We start from the raw sequence: 19,014 nt of genomic DNA, 5'->3' as shown, positions 1-19,014 counted from the left end.
CGACGGCCCCTCTGCGTCTATGATGGGGGAGAGTTTCTCTTCGTTGGTGCGCGCTTCGTCTTGTAACGTGGTGGGAGGGCCAAAAAAAACAAAACAAATGGGGGGGGGGTGGGCTCTTTTTTTATGCGATCTAGCACTAGCGATTTAGTTGAGTTAGCCATCAAATGCTAGGGGGATTTGTTTTTTGTGACCATTTGCGGCGGGTCCACCGCGCCCGGGGCTAGCTTACTCCAAAGCCGACTCTCTCCCCCTTCATCCCGGCCCGCCGGCGCCTTTCAAGCCCCCCGCCCGTTAAGCCGCGAGGCTCCTTGGCCCTCCACCCCCGGGCCTGAAACGTGGCAACACCTTTTCCCCCCTGCGGGGGGGGGGGTGTGGGGGGGGGGGCATCTGCGAACAACAATGGCAGTCCTGGAGTGATCCGTCGCGGTATCGTGAAGCTTCCGAGTCTGTTGTGCGCAAGCTCAAGCACAGCGCGCGAGGTGGGCGGGCTAGCCTTCGCCCACACCCACACCCACCCGCACATGACCCGGTTGGCCACACAGACAAAGAGGAACTGTGATCTATGTACGTCGTCTATCTCCCAACTCACCAACCGGCCTGAAAAGCGGCGCCGGCGCGCTGCGTGCCCGCGCGGAAGGCGTCAAACTCGTCGTCCTCGGACGACGAGGTCGAGAGCGCGTCTGGAGCGAGGACCGAGGTCGAGCCATTGAGGGTAGCCGACGGCTGGTCGGCCGACGGCGCAGCCTTTTCGACATACGAGGTGACGGCCTTGAACGGCCGTGAGGCGAGCTGCCGCGGCATGATCTGGTAAATGGCCATGCGGCCCTTGATGCCCTTAAAGTGCTTCTCGCCGAGCGAGACAGCAATGTACGGCGACTTGGGCGCCTCGACCACAACCCGGCACGCTTCGTAGCACCGTGCCGACGCCAGGATTTGCCCGCCCGATGCCGCATGCTCCACACGCGCCGCCCGGTTGACCATGGAGCCAAAGTAGTCCATGATTCCGGTGTTGTCGTCCTTGCGGCACGAGGGGTACCCGGTGTGGACGCCCATACGGACCCGGAGGCCCTTGAAGACCACCTTTCCAGACGAGTCCTTCTCCACCTTGCAATACGGGTGGTTCATGATCTGCGCCGGCCACTTTTGCTTCATCAGCATCAGCTGCATCTTGCCACAGAACGAGATGGCGTCGATCGGCTGGTGGAAGGCAATCATAAACGCGTCACCCTCAGTCTTGACCTCGTACCCGTTATTCTCTAGGATCGCCCGCCGACAGATCGAGTGGTGCGTCTCGATCGTTTTGGGCATGATGGTCGGGAAGTTCTCCCAGAGCGAGGTCGAGCCCTCGATGTCGGTAAACACAATCGTGACTTCACCCGTCGGGTGGTTGCCCAGCTCTGCCGCCCGCCGCTTCTCGTACTTGCTCACAAACGACCGCTGCCGCCGCCGGTAGACAATCACGCCGATGATGCCGACGCAGCAGAGGAGGAACAGCGAGCCGCCGCCCATGAGCATCAGCGCGGTAAACCGCTCAGACTCGGCTTGTGCTCCGGCCGCACACGCTGACCCGTCGCCGCCGCACTCGTCGCACACCACAGTCCGGTTCGAGTACGGAATGTAGTCACACCCCACGCAGTTGTTCGTCCCGTTACACGTTCCGCACGAGTCGCGTAGCTGTCCGTAGCCAAAGCACACCCCGCACATGTCCTTGTTCGTGTTCCCGCCCGAGCACACCATGCACTCGTCGAGCGCGTTCGACTGGCCCTTGCACGTGTTGCACTCGTCGAGCGAGTCCTTGCCCTGGAAGCAACCACAGAGCGTGATGACAGAGTGCTGCAGCGCGAGCGCAACTGGCGAGCACGCCCCGCACAAGTCCGGAGCATACACCGTCCCGGTCGTGTTGCACATTCCGCGGCAGTCGTATCGCAGCGGATCCGCGGCATTGACCCGGTTCGTGCAGTCGGTGTCGACCAGGCATCCGCTAAAGTCGCCCCCGCCGCACGTCCCACAGTTGTCCACAACCTTGGCTGTCGGATCTGTCATCGGCACAATCGTCCCGCACGTCGAGTCGCACGTGTCGCCACTCCCGCTGTACACGCCGCACGCGTCGAGCGCGTGTCCAGTACAGTCGTTAAGCGGACAATTGATACCACACGAGTCTGGCGAGACATACGGAAGTGACGTCCCGTGGCCACCAAAGCAGTTGTTGCACGAGCTGGCTGTCTTGTGCCAGTCAAAGAGCGGCGAGTCTGGCTCGAGACACACCCCGCACACGTCGCGTACCTTGGTCCCGTTGCACACCCCGGCGCAGTCGTACACCAGGCCCGAGCCCACAACGCCGTCGCACCCGACAATGCACGGCGCAGTGTTGTTCCCGCCGCACACGCCGCACTCGTCGTAGATGCTCCCGCCGAGCGAGACCGGAATGCCATCGCAGCCCATGCAGGACGAGCCGTCACCGTCGCAGATGCCGCACGCATCGTCGCGCTTGCCCGAGTTGAGCACTCCGTCGCACCCGCGGCACGTCGCGTTGTTGCCAAAACACACTCCACACGCGTCGACTCCAAAGTCGGTGCCAAAGCACACGTTGCACGAGTCCTTGTCGATGTTCTTGCCAAAGCACACGCCGCAGTGGTCCTTGGCCGAGTTGGGCAGGACTCCCGACGTTCCGCCGGCACACACCCCGCACTCGTCCACAAACGCAAAACCACCGCAAACGCCCATGCAGTCGGGATGGTGCTCGCCGGCTACAACATCCTCACCTGGCGGAGGATACGACCCCGCAGGCTTGGTGCAGTTGCGGAGGTAGCACGGTGAGCCACCGAGCGGGCAAAAATAACCTGCGCTCACAGTCGTACATGACTCACACCCGTCCGCCGGCGCGCTTCCGGTATCGCACGCCTCGCTGGCGTCCACGAATCCATCGCCGCACACTGAATTCGCGCTGCAGACCGACGGCCCTCCGGTGCAGCTGTACCCTCCCTCGACGAGGCAGTCGCGCCCACATCCGTCGCCCGACACTTTGTTCCCATCATCACACGTCTCATGCGGCGATTCCACCACGCCGTCGCCGCAAGTAAACAGCCGTGTGCACGCTGCCCCGGGCGTCGCGCACTCGTACCCGTAGTCGACATTGAGGCAGACCGAGGAGCAGCCGTCGTAGCCGACCCGGTTCCCGTCGTCACACACCTCGAGCGGCTCGAGGATGCCGTCACCACACACCGCCGCACATCTCTCCACCACCAAACACACCACCGCCGCCAGCAGCGCCACTCGGCTCGCCAACCGCAGCATATTCTTGCCGCCAACCATCGCAAGTCTGCTCATCTCCCGGCGCTTGCTTAACTGTCACAACAAAAGTCGCCAATAAACGCCTGACCCCGACCAATCGAATATTGCCTCGCTCCACTCAGCAATGCAAACAACCGCAAGCAAGACGACGCAAAGACGACAAGAGTCCGAGGCGCGAGCGGAGCAAGCCAAGAACGGTTCACCTGTTCCTTGCACCTGGGATGGACACCGGTGTTGTGTATGGTGTTTGACAACCGAGTCTCTTGCCTCCTGTGCTCTTCCCGGAGCTAAATAGCGTCGAGTGTGGCAACTCTTGCTTGCCGTGCTGTCTGGGCCGTGGTGGTGGTGGGTGGCGCGGCTGACGGCTAACGAAGGTGGAATCACCCGCGAACCGCTTCATAGAACAGAGCACGAGCAGAATAAAAATGTACCACATAAATGTCATCACCCTCCCCTCCCCGCTCTCCCCCCATTCTTACCGCTCTTCTCCCCCACACTCATTGCTCGAACAATCACATACCTCTACCGCTATCCTATGCCCACAGCACCTCGATACTCTCATAAGAACGAGCAGCAGAGTGTCTCGGCATAGACATCAACCTGCCAAAAAAATTCTTCTCAGATCCCACCTTCGCCGTGAATTGTAGTCACCCGCAACCCGGACTCTGGCCCCTTCCCATCACCGCCGGCCTCCACCCTCGCTCGCCTCCTACCGGCAGCACACATCGCCACCCGTCTCTCGCACGTGGAACGGGGCCATGCCGGTGTATCGTCTCTTTGTCACGGGATATCCCGAGTCGACAACAACCTCTGACCTCCGGAACCGCTTCACGCCCTTTGGCAAGGTAGTGGCGCTGGACTCCCGTGTCCGTGAGTCGGCCGTGGGAGCCTCTCCAGACATCTTTACCTACATCAGCCTAGACTGCGAGTACAAATCCATGCTTCGGTGTACGTAACCAACACTGCTCGTAATCCCCATAGTTTTCCCCTCAATTTCCCTCTGTTTTATTGCCTCCTCTGGAGCTCCCGCTATCCCCATCACCACACCCACCCATCTGGCATGTCGCCTTGACATCGATGGATGGATGGCCATCCTCGCGACAACGACCCCCGTCCGCCCATGCCATCATCTCGCATCACTGGCACCGACTCTGACTCACCATTGTGGACGTAGGCCTGAGTGTGTACTCGGGTACCAAGTGGCGCGGACAGACTTTGCGTGTGGAGCAGGCACTCCCGCATTATCTGCACGGACTGCGGGAAGAGTGGCAGGCGACCGAGAACGAGGTCAAAGCAGCGGCCGAGGTGGCAGAGGCTGCGGTGGAGGAGGCCAGGGCCATGATGATGCAAGGTGATGGTATTGATGGTGGAAACAGTGGCGATTCTGGTGATGGGGAGAGCAAGATGAAGGTGGTGGAAGAGGCAGAGGCCGTGGCAGAAGTCGCCAAGCGCAAGCGTGATCAAGTGCTCGCGACGAACAAGGTGGCTATGCCGTACATGGGAGGCGATGACGTGGTCTTCAAAAAGGTCAAGAAGGAGAAGAAGAAGATGTCGCGTACGCAGAAGAAGATTCTCAAGTCAAAGGCGAGGAAGCTCAAGCTGGCCGGAACTTCGCCGTATTTTATCACCCGCGACGCCCTGCTGGAGTGGGCCGAGAAGTCGAAGCGGATCAAGCGCAAGGGCTGGGAGAAAGGGCGGCTTCTCGATAAGGCGCTCTCGCGCCTCCCGGTTCCGATTCTCCGGCATCCCACCCGCGATGGCAAGGACACCATGTTCCTCTGCTCCAAGAACATCCGACTCCGCGCCCGCCGCTTTGACGACGCCGACTCGCCGGCACCGCCGTCGGCCGCCCTTATTGACGAAGACGCCGTCCTCAACCGGGTCCCACTCTCCAAGCCCGACGTTGCGCCGCCGACGCTTGACCCGCTTGCCTTTGCCGCCATCCGTGCCTCGGCCAACCGCATCAAGCGGCGCGAGGCCAACCGCGAGGCCCGCCGCGCCGAGCGCAAGGCTGCCAAAGCCGCCGCCAAGGAGCGGAGGCTTAACCAGCTGGCTATCTCGGACTCGAACTCGGCCGAGTCTGGCTCGAGCTCTGGTTCGAGCTCAAACTCAAATCTGGCTCGGGGTCTGGCTCTGGCTCGGGGTCTGGCTCGGGATCGGGCTCCGGCTCTGGATCGGGCTCGGGGTCAGGAACACAGTCAGCCGCCTTGGACGCGCCCGAGACGTTCGCAGCGCCCGCGCCGATGGCAGCGCCCGGGGCGATGTCCGAGTCGGACGGCTCGTGCTCGTTTGAGGTCGTGCCGCCCGCGCCGGTGGCAGCGCCCGGGGCGATGTCCGAGTCGGACGGCTCGTGCTCTTTTGAGATTGTGCCGGCCGCGCCCGTAGCCGCGCCAGCTTCAGACAGCTCAACCTCCCCTCGGAGTCTGAGTCGGGAACAAGCTCGGAGACAAGCTCCAAAGCCGGATCAGACCCCAGCTCCATCGCTCCGTCCGAGGGCGAGATGGTTGGACCGTCAACATGCACCTTGTCGAGCCGGTCCGACTCGGAGGCCGACCTGGACCTCGGCGCCCTGGCCAACGTCCCAGACTCGGAGCTTGCTATCTCGGACTCGGCCGACGAGCCTGCGCTGGGAACAGATCTTGGCAACGCTGTCGGGGCATCGTCGCTCCCGGGCTCGGCCGAGTCCCCAGCCTTTTCACCACTGTTTGTGCCGCCACCGGACGCCGGCGGCCTGGCGATTTCTGACTCGGAGTCGGACGCCGGGTCCGAGGTCTCGCTGCTGGCACCAGTCGTCACCGCTGCAGCCGCTGTCGGCGAGCGCGAGACGAGCTCGCGCTCGCCGTCACCGCTCCTCGCATCGCTCTCGATTCCGCGCAACGACTGGTCCCGCTTCGACTCGGCCATGGAGTCGTTTGCAGAGTCGGAGACGTCCGTCCCCGAGTCGCCGCACCGTAGGCCAAGCACCTCTGCGCCGCTGCCGATCCCGGTCCCGAACGCGGTTTCAGAGCCGAAACTGGCGGCGGCCGTCGAGCCTGAGCCGATGGAAGCTGGTATCGCCAAGAGCTCGGGCTCTGGCTCTGGCTCTGGCTCTGGCTCTGGCTCTGGCTCGGGCTCGGGCTCGGGCTCGGGCTCTGGCTCGGGCTCTGGCTCTGGCTCTGGCTCTGGTTCTGGCTCGGGATCGGGATCGGGATCGGGCTCCAACACTAGCTCTGGCTCTGACTCTGACTCTGGCTCGGGCACCAGCACCGGCTCGGGCACTAGCTCTGGCTCCGGCACCAGCTCCGGCACCGGCACTAGCTCCGGATCATCGTCAACGACCTCCAGCTCAAGCACGACCTCGTCGTCGAACACGCGGCCGCGGAAGCGGCGCAAGACGTCCAAGTCGCCCGACACGGCGGCGGCAATCCGTGCCCAGTGCGAGGAGCAGCGCAAGGCCGGCGTCGATCGCCTGCGGAAGCGGTTGAAGGAGACGGCAGGCTCGGTGCCGCATATTTCGGTCTCGGTCGCCACCTCGTCGCGGGTGCTCTTCTCCGACTCGGCATCCGACTCAGACGATGGCCCACGGTGGTCAGCCAAGGCAAAGGCTGCGTCGGCCAAGGCTGAGCCGACCAAGGCTGAGCCGGCCAAGGCCGAACCCGAGAAGCACTACCTGCCCGAGGCCAAGACGATCAAGACATCGGCGTGGCTCGGCTCGGGCTCGAGCTCAGGCTCAGACTCGGGCGCGGGCGGCTTTGCGGCGGCGGCCGGCGACGGCTCGGGCTCGGGCTCGGACGGCCACCGGCCCGGATTCACCTTTGCTCGCGCCCAGCCCACTGCGGAGCATGCGGCCGAGGGCGGCAGTTTGAGCTTGATGGACCAGATCCGGGCGCGTCGGGCAGCGGCAGCGGCAGGCAGCGAGAGTAAGGGCAATGGCAAGGCCGAGACCGAACCCGAGTCGTTCATCAACCCGCTTTTCGAGGGCAAGGCCGGTCACGAGCTGCTCCAGATGCAACAGATGATGAAGGGCGACGAGCGATTCAAGCTCACCCAGGCCTTCCGCTCCGACTTTGTCGACAAGCATCTCGGCAAGTTCCGCGAGGCCGGCAAGGGCGCCGATGCGGACTCGGGCTCCGACTCTGACTCGGGCTCGGGCTCCGACTCCGACTCTGACTCGGAAGCTGTGGCCGACGCTGTCGAAGTGACCAAGGCCGAGCGGTCGGCGATGCGATCGGCCTTGGCGGCAGTGCTCGGCGAGGAGGCCGAGGGCGCCGTGCCGATGGACGAGTCCGACTCGGAGTCGGACGGCGGCAGGGCGCAGCTGGTGAGCAAGTCGGCGACCAAGGTCCGCGCGTCAGCCGGAGGAGCGACAAGCGTCGCCGCAGTCCTCGCCGCGCAGCCGAAGCGTGGCCACCGCCGCGAGTGGCAGCCGACAGTCCGATACGACCCGACCCGGGCCGAGGACGCGCACATGGAGATTGTGAGCGGGCCCGCCCCGCCGCCACGCGCCGGCAAGAGCGAGAAGGAGAAGATGGCAGAGGCCCGCGCACTGGCCAAGGCCGAGATCAACGCCAAGAAGCAAAAGGCCCGGCTGCGGAAGAACCTCGGTGGCGTCGACGCAACCGCGCTCTCTGTCAAAAGCTCGGCACTCCCGCTCCGAGCCGCGCCCAAAATCGACCGCAAGGCTAGCGAGCGCAAAGCCTTTGTGGCCACCGCCGATCTGTTTAATGACAAGATTGTCGAGCGCGAGCGCAAGGCCACCGGTGCGCTTGTGCTCGATTCCACGCTCACCACCGAGGCCGGCTCGTGGTCGTTTGCCGCGCTCGGCATCGGCGAGGCTCCGAGCGCTACCGAGCCGGCGCCTGCAACATCGACGGCGCCGGCGGACGTGTCGGCGCGCCGCCGTGCCGGCAACGCGCAGCAGCCGGCGCCGGCCCAGTCCGCCAACGGCGAGCCCATCCATGTGCCGCTCCCGGAGAGCCAGATCCGCGGCCCGTCGGTGGCGTCGCGGATGTTTGCGCTGCTCGGCCCGGGCGACGACGTCAGCGAGGCCGAGCCGCAGGCGGCGTGGGGCGCCGCCTTTGTCGCCTCCAACCGGACCAACATGTCCGAGTTCCAGAAGCAGCATGCGGCCAAGGTCGAGGCCGAGGCCGAGGCCAAGCCGTGGAAGCGGCAGCGCCCGCGGCGGAAGAGCACAGCGCTGATGAGCGCGGCCGAGAAGCGGCGCCGGCTGCGCCGGCTAGGAAAGCGGCGGTCCAAAGCGTAAACACTTTCACGGCGCGACGCCCACAATGCCCTCGGCAGTAATGGCGAACGTCAGCGGGCTGTCCGAGAGCGCGAGCCGCGGGCAGGCAACGACGCGCACGTGGGTCGCCTGGTGCTCCAGGTGCGGCTCGAGCATGAGCCGGACGTCTGGCACAAACCGCCACGCCCGGCCCAGCGCCGGAGTCGTGCCCGAGGCGGTGACCCGATTGGTCACGAGAACGATGACGCCCGCAGCCGCAATGTCGCGGAGCCGCGCGCCGACAGTGGCGACATCGGCGAGTGCGCGGCGGCCCGAACCGACGATGGGCGAGAGGATGTCAGCAATCGAGTCGACCGCCACCAGCCGCGGCGCTATCGCCGCAGCATTCTCCAGCTGCGCCTCGACAGCATCGAGCGCGTCGAGGACGTCTGCCACCGAATGAACAGCTACAATCCGAAGACGATGGGCGAGCGCTGTCTCCAACTCTGCCGCCGCCGCCTCCTGCACCTCTGCCGGTGCCGACGCCAGCCGAGCATGCACCATCTCCACCAGCCGATCAACCGAGAACGAGGCCGACGAGTCGAGAATCCACGCCGGCGCCGCATCCGACGCGCCGGCAAGGGCATCGGCAGGACCTTCCGAGCCGTTGACGACAAAGACCGAGTCAAGAGCAGCCGAGACAATAAACTGTGACTTGCCCGAGGCTGGTGGGCCCACAAGTTCTGTGACGTCACCGGGGAACCAGCCACCACCGAGCGCGGCATCGAGAGAGGGAATGCGGGTGGGGAGGAGAGGGCGAGTCGGTGTGAAGAGGTCATCATCGCCGGTGGTGGGGAAGGGGGCGGACGAGGCCACAAGTTCGGCCACAACATCACCTGCGTGGCCAGGGAGTGTTCGGGCAAGTGCTCGACTGAGGAGCTCATGTCTCGTTGTAATGCCGGCCGCAGAGAGCATGTGCTGCGTCGCCGTGGGAAGGCCCGCAAGCGATGACATCCGTCCCAAAAAAGGTCGTAAAGTGTTGCCGCCAATGCTGCGAGTCGCTGGCTCTCTCGGCGGGCACGGCGAAGCGAAGCGGCTGACACCATACTTTGCAAAGAGCTCCGATGGCGTCGACACGGCCGGCTCCGACGGAGCGGGAGCCCATCCGCCCGCTCTTTTGATAACAATGCGCAACGACGAAGACGACGCCCGCCGTCTGGGCGCTTGATTCTTCCCTTGATATCGTGTGTGCGCGAGCCATCGAACGGCGCTCACGTACACGCGGATCGCCGTGCCAATCAGCACGATGTGTCGGCAAAGATGGTCAGCACAGTAAATGCGAGGATATCACAGGCTGTCGAGCCAGCGGAGTGGTCGCCCGGCCGGCAACCGAGAGTGCGGGCGCGCCGCCGCATGGCTACCGGCCGATGGACGGCCGGCAGCCGATCAAATGGCTAGACTTTTACATGCGGGAGGGTGTTTTAAGCTCGGTGAGCAACGGATACATATAGCCCCAGTTGCTGGCGTATATATACATGTGGCGGGGGCAGGGCAAAGCGATGATGAGCCGGACAGTGCTGTGCGCATGTTAGATCCGCGAGGTGACTCGGTAGCAGATGCGAGCAGCGATGTAGGAGAGCGGAATAAAGAGAAATGTGACGACGATGGAGAGTGCGAGCCAGTAGACGTTGGGCAAGAGACGCTTGCAGTTGCGAGTGGTGTCGATCCAGTAGGCACCGAGCGAGCAGTAGGCAATGGTGACAACAATGATGGTCTTCTCCAGAAACTCCCACGCCCGGTCGAGAACACGGGTGGTGCGCGAGTTGGGGTTGACGTGCCGCCAAGCGTAGGCGATGACGCCGACGTAGAAGACCATGAACGCACCCATAATGAGGATAAAGCCAAAGACAAAGCCGACGAGCGGCCGGTCGCACGTGTTCTCCACCGACGAGAAGCCGATGACAAAGATGGGGACTAGCCATCCAAGGTAGCAGATGAAGGGGACGGCAAGCACAAGAGTGGCGCGCCCGGTCAGCTCGACGCGCTCGCGGCCAGATGTCCGCCACCGCGAGGCATGCGCCGACGACCGAGCGTCACCCTGCGGCGTCGACTCGATCCGCCGGCGATGCGCGTCCTCAGTGGGCGCAGCACCACCCGAGATGGCGGTCGTCGGCACATCGCTCCGAGTTTGCGGCGTGAGCACGTCCGGCACACCGCCGGTCCGCGCCGCACCACTACGAGTCTTTCCGCCGGGCATCAGCACACCCGGTGGCGCCCGCGAGACGCCCACCCGTGCCTGCGGCGGACTATTTCCCCGCGACCGCCTGGATCGCGGCCCATCCGCCCCGGTCTCACCTCCAACCGCTATCCCATCACCATCACCATCACCGACCCTTGCCGCCTCGACTGCCGCTGCTTCGGCCGCCGCCGCCGCCGCCGCCGCTTCTTGCGGCAGATCTGGATTCGATGGCATCGGTGTGTTGCTTGGCGCATCCAGTCGCGGCGAGCGGTGCTGCCCGGAAGAGGCGAGGCTATTGGATAGTTGGGCCGAGCCACGTCTAGACGGCGAGCCATGCCTCATCGACACGCTGTCGACCTTCATGTCGCTGCCGAGTGCACCGCGTGAAAAGGCGAGCTCCCGCGAGTGTGAGAGTCTCTGCAAAGAAGCTGTTGCCGCAGCAGGTCGGCTCACCTCATCACCACCATCACCACCATCATGCATCGGTTGGCTGCGGCTGCGGCTTGCAGGACGGGGCGCGGCGGGGCCGGGGCCGGGGTCATGGTCGGGGCCAGGGTCAGGGTCGGGACCGGGGGCGGCAGCGTTAGCGTCCGCGTCCGCGGCAGCGGTAGTGGCAGCGGTAGTGGCCGAGGCAGCGGCGGCAACGTCCGGGAAGCTGGACGTTGCCGAGCATGACTCTGGGTTGTCCAAAGATGATGAAGCTGAGGATTGAGTCATGTGTGTTGGATGTGTGTGCGTATGGTGGATGGCGGTAGAGGTAGTAGTAGTGGTGGTGGTGGTGGTGGTGGTGTGTGTGTGTGTGTGTGTGTGGGTGGGTGTGTTTGGGTGTGTGCGGGTGTGCGTGGGTGGCCTCGGCTCGGTACAGCTGTCTGTTTGGCTGCTCCTTGAAGGGAGGAAACGAACAAACAACCACCAAACGAATGGTTGTCATCCATATCAAATAATTGTTGCCAACACTCTACGATTACCGTAACAACAAACAATCGTATCCCTGGCACACTTGCACCCCACTCACCCCCTCCCCTCCCCCCCCCCCTCTTGCCCATGACGACACCATGCGACATTGCATGGATTGCAGTCGACGGTGACACAGAAGCCGCTGCTGCTGCTGCAGACACACTCGCTCCGCTCCCTTCTCCTTCTGCCGCATCCTCTCGCACATGGTCCTTCTCCAACAAGTACTACTCGGCCGACCTGGTCATCGACATCATCGATGGCTCCGCACTCAGTGATGATGCTGCCGTGCCTGCGGCGGCCGGCGCTGCTGTCTTCCTCGCTCCACTCGGCCACCGTGTGCCTCAGACCGATGCGCTCCCTGATCTTGCATCAGCGCTCCATGCGCGACCCGATCTCGGCGTTCTTCTCCTTCTCGGCCATGCTGCCCACGGAGTCGATGACAGCGTCGTCGACTATCTGCAAGAGCTAGCTGCTGGCGCTCTCATCGAGTTTATCCGCCTTGATGAGCACGGCGCTCGCGCGCTGGCTCAGGGCGGCGCTCGCGGCATCGATCGCGTTGCAGAAGCGCTGCAGACGCACATGTGGCCGTCGATGGTCATGAGCGAGGCCAGTAGCAGGCAAGCGCCCAAGTTGCCGAGCACTCCCGACGCTGATACCGAGCCCTTGTCGGTCCATCCCGAGCGCGCCGCCATCGACGCGCTCACCGCCACCCTCTTCTCTGCCTTTGATCTCGCCGGCGAGAAGCCGGTCAGCCAGGCCGCCGACGCCGAGGCGGAACAGACTGACGATGCCGAGTTTGCGGCGTATGAGGCCCAGGCCGATTCAGTCGAGGCAGCGCTGCAGCGGTTCGCGACCATGCGCCAGGAGATGGCGGGCCTGCCGGACAACGAACGCAAAGACATGGCGGCCGAGATTGCGCTCTCGTTCTTGGAGCAAATGGGCGGCGACGACGGCGACGACGAGGTCCCCGACTGCGCCCAGCAGTAGTCGTCTGCGGCTCGCAACTGAGACGCGTTTACATGCTCACGCCAGATCAACAACGCACTTGGGCTTGTTCGGGTTGTTGTCGAGGAGCCAGGCGGCAAGCCACTCGAGCGGCTCGGCCGGCTTGGCCTTGGCCAGCGCCGTGAGGCCCTTGAGCAGGACCGGGTTGACCTTGGCGTTGAGGAACTGCACGGCGTCGACCGAGGCCGGAATGGCCGACACCATGTCCGGGAAGAAGAACTTGATCTCCTTGGCGGCGTTGGCAGGCGAGTCCGAGCCGTGGACCGCGTTGCGCGTGGCGTCGGTGCCAAACTTGGCCCGGAGCGCCGGCACGCACGTCCGCCACGCCCCGACCGCGCCGCGCCGCGCGAGCACCAGCACCTCGATCGGGCCCGACGACATAAAGCCAATCAGACGCGAGTAGAACGGCTTGCCCTTGTGGACGGCGTAGAACTGTGCCGCCTGCGGTCGCGTCAGCTGCGTCCGCACTTGCCGGACCACCGCAAAGCCGTGGAGCGCCACAAACTCGCGGATGGCCCCGCTGTGCCCGGCGGCCGTCGCCCGCGGCTTGATCAGCGCGAGCGTCCGCTCCAGCGACGTGCCGGCGTAGCCAGACAGATCCAGCACCTGCCGCGGCACTCGGCTCGCCACACTCGCCGGCAGCTGCACCACCGGATCCGGAACCGTCTCGCGGTACGCGTTCTCGATGTCCACAAGCACGTCCGCAAAGTCGATGCCCTCGTAGTACTGCTCCACCGGCTGGATCTGCCACTTGCCGGTCTCCTTCGACCGCGTCACAAGCGCCACCACCAGTGACGTGTGGCCCTCCTCGCAGAGGAGTGAGTACCGCATGGCCTCAAAGCCGGATCCGAGCTGCACTGCCTCGCCGCTCTCTGCAACCTTGGTCTGGTCAAGCACACGCATGTACACGTCGAGCTCGGGTGTCAGCTCCTCTTCCACGTGCATGCCGAGGACAAGCACAAATGCCGCAACCTTGTCCGAGATCTTTGTCAGGTCCACCGCAATCTTCTCCACGTCGAGGTCGACCTCGCCGCCCGCGACGTCACCGCCGTCGCCGCCGTCTGACCTTGGCGAGCCGGTCGAGTACGCCGTGTTCGACTCGGTTCCGCGCGCATCGTCGTACTCGTCGTCGTACTCGTCGACGTCCTCGCCAGCCGCCCGCGCCGCCGCCGCCGCCGCCGCAGACGCTGCAGCGTCGGCCTCGCGCTTGAGCTTCGCCTCCTGTTCGCGGAGCTCTGCGCTCACAAGATGCATAACCGAGCCGTCGACCGACGACGGCCGCGCCAGCCCAATCGTTGCCAGCTCCGTCCCGCGCTCATCGAGAAGCATGCACCCGACGTGAAGTGGGAACTCGTCGTAAGCGTCCATGCCCTCACCATCCCACCCAAAGCCAAACACCACGTTGGTGTAGTCCCACCCCTCCTTGTAGTCCTTCAGCCGCTGCGTCACGTTCGGCACAAGGTCGACCGTGAACCGCGGAATGATCTCGTGGATCGATCGCTCCAGTGCTGCTTCCAGCGCCTCCAGCCCGGCGCCCGGCAGCAGCGAGCCGAGCGGGAGAATCTCCCACCCGCCGCCGCCCATCCGCCCACCGTCCTCGTCGTCGTCATACCCGCCGCCGTCAGAGACCGACCCGTCGTCCATGCCCCGCCTCTCGCCACGGCCGGCCCGCTGCACCCGGCACACCACCTGCGCCGACGGCAAAAGCTCTTCCGCACTCGCCGCCGCACCTCCCGCAGGCTCAGGGTCGCCGAGCGGCGGCGTCGACGGCCGCGCAACGCCCACTACCGGCGCCTCCGACCCGGTCACCTCGGTCACCACAAACGACGCAAGTTCCGGCCCGAGCTCGGGCTCCACAGGGAGCGTAGCCTCGGGGCTCGCCGCCTCTGCCGCGGCCTGGTAGAATGCCTCGTCCGGCCGCTTCAGCACCGCCACCGACGACGCGATCTTGCTTCGCGCCGTCGAGAGGAGCGAGTTAGCCGACGGTGTCCGTGTCGCAGGACCCATCTTTTCCGACATCGACCGCGACGACATCTTCTTCTTGCTCCCACCGTCGCCGCTCGACCCGCGCGTACGCGATGACCGCCGCGACTGCCGTGACGACTGCCGCGATGCCCGCGACGCACGCGACCCGCGGGAGTTGGGCGACGAGCCCGATGAGTCCTTCGAGTCCATGTCCGCCGTCCCGTCGTCGGAAAACTCGTCGCCGCCATCGCCGTCGCCGCCGGCTTCCTCCGGCTGCGCCAGCGCCTCGTCCACGTCCACGCCAGTCGTGTTGAGGAGCCGGATACGCGACGCCGCAAGCTCGCCGAGGTGGCTCTTGACGTCGACAACCATAAACGTCACACCCGCCACCTCGGGTGCCATCCGCGACGGATCAAACGTGAGCGTCGACACAAAGTCGCCTGCCGCGTTCCGCCGCGACGGCTTGTGCTGCACCCCGCCGTCGGACGAGCGACCCACTGTCGTTGGAATAAGCTCGAGCGGCTTGCCGCGTGCGTCGGTCGTCACCGCCACCACCTGCACCTCCTTGGCAAGTACAGCCTCGGCGGCCTGGACAATCTTGGCCTTGCGCCGCGCCTCGGCCTCGGCCACCGCCGCCTCGTCGTCGTCGTCGTACCCGTCGCCGTCGTCGTACCCGTCGTAACCATCGTACCCGTCGCCGCCGCCGCGCTTCTTCTCGTCGTACCCAGAGTCGTCGTATCCATCGCCGTCACCGTCGTCGCCGTCGCCGGCCTCGTCACCGTCACCGCCCTCGTCACCGTCGTCGCCGCCACCGCCAAACAGCGGGTACGCCTCGGGGTTCTTCATCGCCCAAGCAATCTCGACCGCAAACGTCTCTGGGTTCCGCGGGAGCGCCACCGGGTGCGCCGCCTTGAGTGCCACCGAGCGCACTGGCGCCTTCTTCTGCCGCGCCACCATCAGCTCCTCCGCCAGCGCAAGCAGCTCCTGGTACTCGACGTCGTCTTGCTCCGCCACACGCGCCAGAAACTTGACCTGCCACGATTCTTCCACCGGGACGCCGGCAAACTCGGCCACCGCCGCCGCCGCCGCCGCCGCCGCTTCAGACGACGACATGTCGTCGACGGCTCCGCCGGGCGTCGCCCCGCCGATTTGCGGCGTGGACGAGTGCCGCGCCGAGTCACCAGAGCCCAGCGGCTGCGCAGCCGCAATGCCCAGCGTCGACGCCGCTACCGTCATCCGCTTCGGCGACTCGTCGTCATCGCCAGTCACCGCCAGTGTTGGCGCACCGGCACCGGCGCCGCCCTCGCCCTCGCTGGCAGCCTCGGCCTCGGCCTCGGCCGCCGCCTCGCGCTCCTCCACAATCTTGGCCCAGTTGACCCGGTTGAGGGTGAGGACGACCGAGCCGCGCGGGCCAACCTCCAGCGGCGCCTCAAAGGCTGCAAGCACCGGCTTGGCCTCGTACGCCACAGACACATCGCTGTTGTCCAGCACCTTGCAGTACAGCGTTTGCGGCATGTTGGGCAGCTCCGAGCCGGCCTCATCGTCGAGCGGCGCCGACGAGTACAGCATGACCGACAGCGCCTCAATCTCCGAGTCGAGCGCCGCCAGATCGATCCGCACGCCCTCCCACGTCAGCTCGTCGGCCTCCTCCGGCGACTCAAAGTGCTTGGGATGCGCCACAGCACCGTCCAGCTCGCTGAGCGTCGTCGTGTCCACCACCGCCATCCGCCTGCCCTCGGTGTCGTGGACCATGGCCACGACCTCGTGGAACTCTTGCAGCGTGCCCTCTTCTAGAGCCTCCTTGAGCCCGACCTCGACAATGATCTGCGCCGCCCGTGCCGTCTGGTCGTGAGTATGCGTCTCGCCTCACCCAACAGCCGCCCGCTCGCTGCCTCGCCAAAAATTGCCGCCAAACGGCAAACGGGTGAAACCCGCCGTTTGGCGGCTTTCTCCTGCACCACCGCTGCGGACGGACGCTTAAAGTCACCCAAGCGCACCACGTTGCGCAAGGAGGTACTATGGTAGCTATGCTACGTGGGTGGAGAGAATGGCTGGCGTGAGCGCTATGTCGCAAGCGTGGGTGGCTCGAGGAGTACCTACCTTTGCGGCGGGCCGATCAACGGCTGGGAGGAAGGCCATGTCCGGCCCGCGGGCTGCTGCCTCGGCATCAGTGCCGTCGCCTCCGTCGACAGACTCGCCATGGTACGACGAGTTGTCCCCGTCGTCGTACCCGCCCTCGCCGTCGTAGTAGTAGTCCTCAGACTCGTCGTCGTACGACATGGGGGAGAGTGGAGTACCACGAGCGTTGGTCCGTCGGGAAGACAGCCGCGATCGATCACCACCACTCGATCACGATCACGATCGCGATCGCGATCGTGATCGCTTTCGCCACAACCTCACCGCACACACAACGCCGCACCAGCACAAGCACCAGCCATCCATGGGCGTTCTTTGCCTGCTCTCGCCAGCCAAGAGCATGTCGTATCCTGCAGAGACAAAGGTCACCGCCGTGGACGTGGCGAGCCTCCGGTTCGGACAAAAGACGGCCCAGCTGGTGGCGGCGCTGGGCGAGCTATCGGTGGCGGCGACAGGGAAGCTGCTGGGCGTGTCGGCGGCTCTGGCAAGCGGTGCACGGGATGGTCATCTTGCTCTGGCCGCAGGCAAGGCCGCAGTGCGGGAAGCTGCGCTGGCATATGCGGGGACGGCGTATGTGGCACTCAAGGCCAGCGAGCTCGACATGGAGGCTTTGGATGCCAAGCTGCGCATCATCTCGGGCCTCTACGGCCTGGTCACGCCCTCGGACGAGATCGGCTTTTACAGACTTTGCATGGGCACCCGGCTCAAGGGCAAGCTTGAGGTCGGCGTCGACTCGCTGTATGAGTTCTGGGGCGACGACCTGGGCAAGGCCGTGGTCTCCGATGCCGAGGCTACCGGTGACGAACCGCCCATCGTCGTCAACGTCGCCTCGGATGAGTACTACAAGGCTGTCGCGGCGGAGATTGCCCAGGCCGCCGACGACAAGCGCATTGTCGTGGTCAACGTCAAGTTTGAGACCGCGGGGCGGTCGTCAGGCGTCTATTCCAAGGCCGGTCGTGGTGCCTTTGTCCGCCACGTCGTCCAGTCGGCCGCCGCCACAATGGACGATCTGAAGGCCTTTGCCCTCGACGGCTACACCTATTCGGCTGCAAAGTCCAATGTCGCATCCAAGGGCCATGCCCACACTCTGGTCTTTACTCGGACCAAGGCACCGCCGACTGCCGCGCAGCGCAAGGCTGCCGAGCGAAAGGCGGCCAAGGCGGCCGCTGCCACCAAGACCAGCGGAAAGACCACTGGCAAGCGCAAGCGCAAGCCCGCTCCCAGCGAATCCGAGCTCAATCAAGGCAAGCGCAAGCTGCGGAAGCGCTGAGGAGTGAACCAAGCCAGTGAGAGGGAAGCGAGGGAAGGGGCAGCCGGCCGCACACCGAGATCAGTCACTCATCGGCGCCACCAAGCCCTGGCGCTCTAGTCAGGACCAGTTCCACCGCCCACAACAACTATTGAATGAACTTGACATGGTTCTCGTCAAGGAGGTCACGGAGCTTGTTGCGGATGCGCTTGACCTCGGACGAGTCGACCACCAGATGGACGTCGTCCAGATCAGCGAGAACCCATGAGTCCTCAGCCTCACCCACGTCAAGCGAGAGTACAAACTGCTTTACCGCAGAGTCGGCACACACAAGCAACGTTCCTCGCTCAGCCGTCACGTGCTGCATGTCCCGTCACTCGCCTGTGGTCGAGACAGCTGTTCCCGCCGCCACCCGGTAGACGACTTGTCCGCCCAACATGCCCAACTCGCCAACTCGCCGACTCACCGCCAACACCAACGTCGTTCGAAAGCGCACGTGACACGCGACCACCTCGCCGTCCCCTTCCGCACCCCCCCCCATCGCTACACTCCTCCTCACCATGACCTCTTCCGCTGTTTCTGCTCTGGTTATGCTCGCCCTTGTGGTGGCTGCCACCGGCTCTTGGGTTGGCTACTCTACCGCCATCCCCGAAGGCTACGCCCTCCAGGCCAGCCACAATGCCTCGCGCCTCTACACCGTCACCGCTCCGCAAGGCGTGGCCGAGAACTTTGGCTACGACTCGCCAGTCTACCTCCTCGTCCTCGAGGGCTCCCACTACCAGATGGGGTACGTCTACATGCCTGCACACCGCACACCCTACACCGCATCCCCCCCCCCCCCTCCCCCCTCCCGCTCTCTTCCCCCCTTGCCCCCCCCCCCACCCCTGCCCCTCCCACCCCCGATCACGATCACGATCACGACCACGATCACGACCACGACCACGACCACGATCACCTGCTCACGACCTTTTT

General features: G+C 64.9%; 9 protein-coding genes across 9 annotated transcripts in view; 4 read left to right on the top strand and 5 right to left on the bottom strand.

Annotated features, from left to right (window-relative positions):
- Window positions 1–547: 547 nt before the first annotated feature.
- Window positions 548–3,584, bottom strand: AMSG_11049 (adenylate/guanylate cyclase). The gene has a single exon (XM_013897569.1). The coding sequence runs from the start codon at window positions 3,325–3,327 to the stop codon at window positions 586–588; it is 2,742 nt and encodes a 913-aa protein (XP_013753023.1). The 5' UTR covers window positions 3,328–3,584; the 3' UTR covers window positions 548–585.
- Window positions 3,585–4,049: 465 nt separating this feature from the next.
- AMSG_11048 (uncharacterized protein) lies at window positions 4,050–8,533 on the top strand (the record flags this gene model as incomplete). The annotated part of the gene is made up of 4 exons (XM_013897568.1): window positions 4,050–4,239; window positions 4,466–5,434; window positions 5,482–5,672; window positions 5,696–8,533. 4 exons carry the CDS (start codon window positions 4,050–4,052, stop codon window positions 8,531–8,533), a joined length of 4,188 nt encoding a protein of 1,395 aa, XP_013753022.1.
- Window positions 8,534–8,539: 6 nt separating this feature from the next.
- Window positions 8,540–9,505, bottom strand: AMSG_11047 (the record flags this gene model as incomplete). Its single annotated transcript, XM_013897567.1, has 2 exons — window positions 8,540–9,234; window positions 9,424–9,505. The coding sequence occupies 2 exons, from the start codon at window positions 9,503–9,505 to the stop codon at window positions 8,540–8,542; spliced, it is 777 nt and encodes a 258-aa protein (XP_013753021.1).
- Window positions 9,506–9,946: 441 nt separating this feature from the next.
- AMSG_11046 (uncharacterized protein) lies at window positions 9,947–11,272 on the bottom strand (the record flags this gene model as incomplete). Its single annotated transcript, XM_013897566.1, has 3 exons — window positions 9,947–10,797; window positions 10,899–10,948; window positions 11,243–11,272. The coding sequence occupies 3 exons, from the start codon at window positions 11,270–11,272 to the stop codon at window positions 10,080–10,082; spliced, it is 798 nt and encodes a 265-aa protein (XP_013753020.1). The 3' UTR covers window positions 9,947–10,079.
- A 129-nt stretch (window positions 11,273–11,401) lies between these two features.
- AMSG_11045 (uncharacterized protein) lies at window positions 11,402–12,674 on the top strand (the record flags this gene model as incomplete). The annotated part of the gene is made up of 2 exons (XM_013897565.1): window positions 11,402–11,411; window positions 11,824–12,674. 2 exons carry the CDS (start codon window positions 11,402–11,404, stop codon window positions 12,672–12,674), a joined length of 861 nt encoding a protein of 286 aa, XP_013753019.1.
- A 36-nt stretch (window positions 12,675–12,710) lies between these two features.
- AMSG_11044 (nucleoside diphosphate kinase) lies at window positions 12,711–16,937 on the bottom strand (the record flags this gene model as incomplete). Its single annotated transcript, XM_013897564.1, has 2 exons — window positions 12,711–16,481; window positions 16,758–16,937. 2 exons carry the CDS (start codon window positions 16,935–16,937, stop codon window positions 12,711–12,713), a joined length of 3,951 nt encoding a protein of 1,316 aa, XP_013753018.1.
- A 196-nt stretch (window positions 16,938–17,133) lies between these two features.
- On the top strand, window positions 17,134–18,063 carry AMSG_11043 (UPF0246 protein; the record flags this gene model as incomplete). The annotated part of the gene is made up of 1 exon (XM_013897563.1): window positions 17,134–18,063. One exon carries the CDS (start codon window positions 17,134–17,136, stop codon window positions 18,061–18,063), a length of 930 nt encoding a protein of 309 aa, XP_013753017.1.
- A 64-nt stretch (window positions 18,064–18,127) lies between these two features.
- On the bottom strand, window positions 18,128–18,409 carry AMSG_11042 (uncharacterized protein; the record flags this gene model as incomplete). The annotated part of the gene is made up of 2 exons (XM_013897562.1): window positions 18,128–18,158; window positions 18,204–18,409. 2 exons carry the CDS (start codon window positions 18,407–18,409, stop codon window positions 18,128–18,130), a joined length of 237 nt encoding a protein of 78 aa, XP_013753016.1.
- A 179-nt stretch (window positions 18,410–18,588) lies between these two features.
- The window catches only part of AMSG_11041 (uncharacterized protein), a 1,971-nt gene continuing 1,545 nt past the window's right edge, over window positions 18,589–19,014 (top strand). The window contains exon 1 of the mRNA XM_013897561.1: window positions 18,589–18,829. Coding sequence (XP_013753015.1) covers window positions 18,603–18,829 — 227 coding nt within the window. The 5' untranslated portion in view covers window positions 18,589–18,602. The remainder of the gene's footprint in view (window positions 18,830–19,014) is intronic.

Source organism: Thecamonas trahens, assembly GCF_000142905.1.
Source record: "Thecamonas trahens ATCC 50062 unplaced genomic scaffold supercont1.68, whole genome shotgun sequence".
Lineage (NCBI taxonomy): Eukaryota > Apusomonadida > Apusomonadidae > Thecamonas > Thecamonas trahens.
This window is presented reverse-complemented; position numbering and strand designations above follow the sequence as displayed.

Excerpts from the sequence above, each read along its gene's own strand:
- AMSG_11049 (XM_013897569.1), bottom strand. The coding sequence starts at position 3,327 with ATGAGCAGACTTGCGATGGTTGGCGGCAAGAATATGCTGCGGTTGGCG.